The sequence below is a fragment of the Hipposideros armiger genome, unplaced genomic scaffold, assembly GCF_001890085.2.
Source record: "Hipposideros armiger isolate ML-2016 unplaced genomic scaffold, ASM189008v1 scaffold_165, whole genome shotgun sequence".
Classification (NCBI taxonomy): domain Eukaryota; kingdom Metazoa; phylum Chordata; class Mammalia; order Chiroptera; family Hipposideridae; genus Hipposideros; species Hipposideros armiger.
In genome coordinates, this window is record NW_017731515.1 from 912,544 (window position 1) to 919,883 (window position 7,340).

The 7,340-nt window shown below is 41.4% G+C and overlaps 1 protein-coding gene across 1 annotated transcript in view; it reads left to right on the forward strand.

Moving 5' to 3' along the window:
• The window catches only part of VEGFC (vascular endothelial growth factor C), a 108,689-nt gene that overhangs the window by 370 nt on the left and 100,979 nt on the right, over nt 1–7,340 (forward strand). The window contains exon 1 of the mRNA XM_019651752.1: nt 1–203. This exon is cut by the window's left edge and continues 370 nt beyond it. Coding sequence (XP_019507297.1) covers nt 48–203 — 156 coding nt within the window. The 5' untranslated portion in view covers nt 1–47. The remainder of the gene's footprint in view (nt 204–7,340) is intronic.

The window sequence follows — 7,340 nt, forward strand, 5'->3', positions numbered from 1 at the left end:
GCCGCGCCGCGCCGCGCACCGGCCGCCGCGCTCCGGGTCCCTTCACCATGCGCTGGCTGCGCGGCTTCTCTCTGGCGTGTTCCCTGCTCGCCGCCGCGCTGCTCCCGGGTCCGCGCGAGGCGCCCGCCGCCGCCGCCGCCGCCGCCTTCGAGTCGGGACTCGGCTTCTCCTCGGACGCGGAGCCGGACGCGGGCGAGGCCAAGGTGGGTGCGGGTCGCGCTCTCCGGGCCGGGCTGCTGGGGGGACCGCGGGGTTCGGGCCGCTGAGGACCCAGAACCCTCGGGGAGCAGTGAGTGTTTCTGTGTCACCTTGTGTACGCGGGATCCCAGATTTCTCTGTGCAGTGCACACTTCCCAGGAGAAAAGTCTCCCCCCGACTCTCCCTCCCTCCCTGAAAGTTGTTCCTAAATAGAAAAGCAGGTTACAGGAGTGACGGGCACAGAGAGGCGGCTGGTGACAGAGACCTCGGAACCTGTTTGAGAGCAGTCCCCGCGGGTGTACGGAGCGGGACTTGAACCTGTGCGGGGAGCGCGGCCCCAGAAAGCCGGGGTTCACCGCGGTCCCGAGGCCCTTTTCTTCCCTGGCGGACTCGTGGGACCCAGACAGCTCTGGGGCTAGTGCGACCAGCCCGCCGAGGCGTCTTTTCCCGGAGTGTTCCCGTTCTGCGGAGCGCCAGGCTCTGTGCGCGACTTGAGCAAAACGGAAAGGAATTTTAGTGACGGGGCTGGAAGGTTTCAGACTTCAGAGTCACTTGGGGAAGATGGTCAGTGCCACAGTATCTCATGGAGATCGCCATCGGGCATGACTTTTCAGTTTCATAAACTCCGCATTTTTGAAATCGGGTCGTACAATACTGAGAAGTAGGGTGGGTTTTGTTTTTTAAATAAACGCTGTTTTAACGCTTTGCCTTAAAAAAGGTTGCCAAGAGACTTTTGAGACATGACGATTTTTAAAAAAGAAGTTACGTATTTGTGCCTGCTTGTCACATGCTTCTCTAAGAGTGTATGTTTGCCCAAAGAGTTTCGGTATGACACAAGGATAGTATGCTTACTAGAGTTCTTGAACTCCTGAAGAAGTTTCATATTCGACATGCTATGGGAAGTCAGCCTGGAACTGGACTGCGATGCTCTATTTGAACTGATGGCAAGAGGAGGAAGTTGTCAACTTGCAGTTGCCTTTATTAACATATACTGGATGTGTAGGAATTAAATTGTCTTCCCAGTTATATTTTGAAGTATGTTTTAAGACTGAGAAGACTAGCTTTTGAAACCAAACCACATTTGTCTTTAAATTTTTGGGGAAAAAATTAAAGATATCAGAACATGTAATTCAATAGAGGGGTCAAGGAAAAACCTTTTGAGTAAAAACAATATGCGTTAAATTGCAGAACAAAGTGTATCATGTGACTTGTAAAGTAATTTTTAAAGCAAATATTTACATAGGTATAACTCTTATCATGAGAATGTCTTCCTGTCTTTATAAATGCCACAAAAAATGTGGCATTAGACCCACTGACACTTCCTGTAGTTTGAATGCCTTGGATTTCACCATGTCTATTTACTTTGTTACTGTAAAATCAAACTACTAAAGAATTGCCTATGATAACTCACTTTGATTTACAGGAAGAAAGTGTGAAGTAGGAGGTAAAATGAGAAGCCTTTCCTGATAAGCTAATAGCTTGTGTGAGTGTCACTCACTGCTGGCACCTGTCCCGAATGAAAGTGCCTGTGTGTGCGCATGCGTGTGTTTATATCTTGTGTGTTTTGTATAGGTGCGCGGTTGCAGGAAGAAAGGTAATGTATTTTTAGTTTTCAAAATTGCCTTCATTAGTGATGCAATCAAAGTTTCCCTTTGCCATGAAAATCTTTAGGCCTTTTTTTTGGTTTGCTTTTCATATTTAACCACCTTTTATATTCTGTATGGTGAACATGGGTTGATATTCTATATGTGATATGTGGATTTTTTTTCCATGTGATGAGACATTACTTTAAGCTTCTAAGTTCCATAGACCCCAAGGCAATGTTATTCCTGCACTAAAGTGTTCCCAGGTTGTAGAGTAGAGGCTCAGCAGGACTCTCATTATTACTGCCCTCAGTGAAACTGCTGTCTTTGCCATGGGACTGCCAAGTGACATGGTCAAAGACTCCATGTCTCTCCCTGCTGGCCAAAACAAGGGTGTTCTTTAGATGTAAGTCCTCCTGAGGAGCTGGTGGTTAATTTTCTGTGAACGACATAAGCTGCAAGAGGAGATTTCAGAAGACCCTATATATAACCCCTGATAAATGCAAATTTTTGGTAATTTGCACTTAGGAAGCTTTTTTAATATTTAAGAAATACAAAGCAGTTCACAAGCTATGGACCAAAGCTAGCCATCCAATCCTTCACTCCACCCCCAAAAGCCATATAAAAATGGCAGGTAAAATCACAAATGGAAACAAGATCTTGTTCCTCATCTTATATTTGAATTTATTAGGTTCCTTTTTCTAATTGTGCGTGGTTATATGACTTACTAAAAAATTCTGAAGTGTTTCTCTGAAGGATATTAACATGTAAGCAAGTCAACATCAGAAAAGTAAGACGAGCAAAGTATTGCCTATTATATAGGGAAATAGGCAATACTTTAAAATTAACGGGGCATGATGGGAAAAAAGAGGAAATATTTAAATTATCATTAAATTAAAGAAAACCACAAAACCTAGGAAAAGCACTAGACTGCTAACTACAATTGTTTGCCAACATAAAATTAAATAAAGTCCACTTCAGTTGATTGAGCTGGTTGGAGTTTAGGACTTCGATTTTAAGAGAAAAGTTGGTTTACAACAGCAACAACAAAAGGGAAGAATTACTTTATATCATGAAATATACTTACAGAACTTATATCCTATAAAGTGGGTTGGAGTAGGAGGATAAATACCTAGATATTTATGTTTTTTGAGTAATAAATGCAAGCAGAGAATATCTCACATGGCAAATGCCTTTGTTAAAGATGGAAATCAACAAAAGAAAGCTTAAATATTACAATTTTGTGTCAATTAAATGAGTAATCTAGAAGATCAAATATTATTGAATAAATACGTATAATTTATCTTATTTTCTGCTTTACACAGATAACTTCAAATATCCCACGTTTACAGTTTAAATGAAAAAGAAGTAGGTTAGCTTAATAGTAACAACATTAATTGCCTTAATGAAAATAGCTACTTATAATTAACATAGTAAAAGCATGTATGGTTTGTGGTGACTATCACAAAAAGCTTCCTAGTAATGACAACTAGTTTGCAACACATCAGATTTTCTTTCTCCATCCCTTGTAATTCGGCATACTTTTGTACTTGTTTGGTTTTTTTATTTACTATTTCAAATTAATCGGTGGCAGTGTTTTCCAAAATACCATCTGTGTGCTAACTGTGGTAGAAGACCCTAGCGGTTTTTAATTTTTTTTTTCCTTATCTGACATCAACCAGATCTCTAGGCTTGGGTGGAGGGATGTACATTTCAACTAGCACCCCCTAAGTCATTCTCATGCACAGTGAGTGTGTTAGACTCACTGATCAATGCTGTGTCATAATGACTCACTTTATTGGTTTTTATCATATTCATTATACAATTGTTGAGTTTGCAAGGTAATCTGTTAGGTATGGGGCATCTTAAGAGTCATAAGCAATTTCTCCTCTCTTCAAGGAGCTTATAACTTAGGTAGACAAAAATAAAGGCTTAAGCACAAAAATTCTATGAGATATTATGGGAAAGATACCAAAGCACTGTCTGTGTCCTGAAATTTGGGGAAGAGAATCATCTGTGAGGCCTAGTTGGTCTGGGTGCCTTGACATAAAGCACAACTGGAGTTGTAACTTGGATGAGAATTTCTAGCATGTGACTCCCATCAAGCACAGGGAATCGCTCTTTTGTCTTGGATGGGGAGAAAAGGTGAGAAGGTAAGTAGAACTATTTGACTGGAGACGAGGGATTCTACAGGGTAACAGCAAAGGCTCTTAACTAAGAATAAATTTGTAGAGATGGATGGAGTCACATTGTATATGGCCTGAGCCAATTTAAGGAATTTGACCATTATGCTGTGGGTCATGGAGGGTTATTCATACTCTGAGCACCTGAAAGACATAGGTAGTAAGGAGGCTATTGAAATCACTTGTGGGGTTGATTGGAGGTGAGATGGATTTTGCTGGGGGTGTGATATAGTTAAGAGCAACAGTAATTAATAGTCTCGAAGGGAAGTGATGAATAGAGCAGAGCGAGGGCAGGAGGAACAAGAAAGAGCTGCTAGTGGAAGAACCCATAGACCTGGTGACCGATTAGGATGAAAGGTAAGGAGGTGGGAGAAATCGTAATAACCTTGGCATCAGTATTTTAATCATAGGATAATGTTGGTCCTACTTGTTGGATTAGGGCATTTCAGAAAAGAGGAGAGGCTGGTTTTTGTGGATGGATGATGGATGGTGAAGGCATTCCACAAATCACTTAAGATTTTACTAAATTTAGGAATTTTCGGAGAAGCAAATTAACTTTTAGAAATTCATATCCCATGAAAGGAAAATAATTGTCTAGGATCAACAGGACTTAAGCTATAGAATATACTGAAAATATTTAAGCGTTTGATAAGTATTATTACAATCCCTAAAGGAAAATTAACAGTATGCATATCCCATTACCCTGCATTAGAAATGAGAAGGTAAATTTTATACACATTAAATAGGTCATAAACGTGGCTGTAGTATTTAGCCATTTACTTGCAGCTTCCTCTGTGGTTCTAGCTGTAGTACCCAGGACATTTCTCTGATGTACTTCAAATCCCCATACTTTTTGGCAGCAACCAGCCATCAAGCTTTAGAAAGGAGGTTCACTATTAGGGAAATGGGAAATGTTTGTGAAAGTGGAAACCTTCCTCTCTTTACCTCACTCTGCATCAATTCATGTTAGAGGCTCAGAGTTTGACTCCATAAAGATCCTTTCTGAGGAGGGCAAACATTTCCTAACTGAGGGATTGGATTCTTGTCCCCTTTTCCTGGGTATCTGACGCTTTCATGGCAAGTCTACGGGTGTTGTGTGTACAGTTTTCCTAAGGGCATATGATCAGATCCTTTGTCAACCTCTTGTCTTTTAAGAGATTTTTCACACCACTCTGAATGATGCTGGGGGTTTATGGCTTTGGACATAAACAGCTCAATTCATCTTTCATTTTGGTTTCACTTCTTTGTGTTCGTTCCTCTAAACTGTGAACACCTGCTTGGAGCCATTTGTTCAGGAGACAGTTATCATCAAAATTGCTTTATAGGAAGCCGTTTGTTACTGATACCAGTGGCATATCACTGTGTGTGTCTATTCACGCCCTTGCAAGTTGATGGGAGGAGGGAGAAGCTGGTGGCCTTGGGAGGTTTCGTTCTGGCCTTAGGGCTCTGGAGAGGGGTCTCATGACCTCCTTGTTCTAGGTATGGATCCCACCTGGCCTGCTGTTTCCTATTTCTCACCTGGATGTTGAGGGTCACAGGAGCTGGTGTGAGAGGAATGAGGGTTTCCTGTGCCCCGCAGCACTGTCATCTCTAGCAGCTATAGGCGTCTTCACAAGTTCAGATCACCCTCTATGTACCACACATACCTCGCATATTGAGGGAAGGTATTTACATAATAATTAGGTTCTATCTGCAACATCCTGAGCACCTATGTGTGCCATGCACTGCGCGAAGCCTTTACAGGTTACTTCCTTTTTTACTACACCTCCACGAGATGGGTGTTGCTATGTCATTAAAGATAGTGAACCCAAGGCTCAAATGACTTAACCATGAGCAAGAATGCAGCTTTTTTTTTCTTTTTTAAAAAAACTTTTGTAGCATACATTTTAGAAAAGTGTGATAATGGGTTTGGGCCTTCAGGGTTTGCTAAAGACCGGTAATCCATACTCCTTTCCTCTTGCAAATGATAGCAGTGTGTCAGAAGGCAAAGAAGTATTACTCTCTGGGTAATAGTGAGGGCCCATTGTGACATTTACTTATGTCCCAATTCCCCACAAGAGGACAATCTGAAATCAACTTGGACTTTCTTCCAGGGTTTACCACATGGTGCCCCTCTGACTAAAGATAGATCATAAATGGCCTAGTCCATAAGGATGGCTGTATCACTGGAGGCCTAACAAGAATTCCTGACAATAATTAAACAGTTTTTCTGAGTAGCACTAATATAACTTCAGTGAAAGACTGTGATTGTACCAATGCCAAATGACCTTTCACACATAATTGGATTTGGAAAGAACAGACGTTAGCTGGCAGAGACATCACACCTGCACCAACTTCCAAGCCGATGTGTTTTCACCTTTCACCAGTTACAATAATCCTGGTAGATATGCACTTTGTAAATACCATAGAGGCCTACATTTTATTGCAAAACACATATTTATAACTTCAGATATGTATAAATTGTGAATTAAGGTATCACTGATTTTTCACATTAGAAAAAAAAATGTAGCAGAGACCTTGAAGCAACAAGAGATGATAGTTCATTTGATTTGTAATGTAATTCTAAAATTTACTGTCAATATTTTATATGTCTGTGCAATCGTTTCTTCTAAAATTTACTTGCAGAAATTATTTGGGTGGTTCCTATACTTGACTTACTGTTTTTCAGAGTTTGTAGTTTAACTATTAGAGAGAGAAGAGATCGTTATTCAGTTTATTGGGCATCTGTCACAGAACAACCTCCTTAAAATACCTTTCCCTGGTGGATTCTTAACTGTTTTCTTGTGCTGATAGTGCCCTCGTGGCTTTCCAGTGATGGAAGGGATCCGTGATTTCTTTTCTGCAATCCTGAATCCAAAAGCTCAATTTCATAAATTGCTTAGTGGTATAACCCTGATCAGATCTGACATACAGCAATTTATAGCCTTAAGGTATCCTAAAGTTTGAATATTTCTGAACTTTGTTAAAGAAATAGTAATGTATTTATTTACAAGATGCTGCCGTAGACCCAGCTGCGGACAGGGTTGGGGGTGGGTGTTAAAATGTATACCCACCGGATTTCCTGACAACTTCTGGGACCTGAAGTGCCTTCAGTCCCAAGGGCCATGGTGAGAGACTGGACTGGGGAGGTCTTCTTTGCCAAAGCCATCCTCAGCCACTTGATAGGCCGCCCTCAGTTGCCTGATGGCCTCAGTGACTGCCTGGAAGGGAAATTGAGAGACTCACAAAGAAGGCTGTGTGGACACTGCTAACCTCACCGTACCCATTTTGTACTCTTTACTCCAAATTTTCATATTCAAATAGACTTTCATTCAGGGGCATTTTAATTAATTCTCAGTAGCAGTAGCTTCAATTCTAGGCAGGAAATTAACAATGC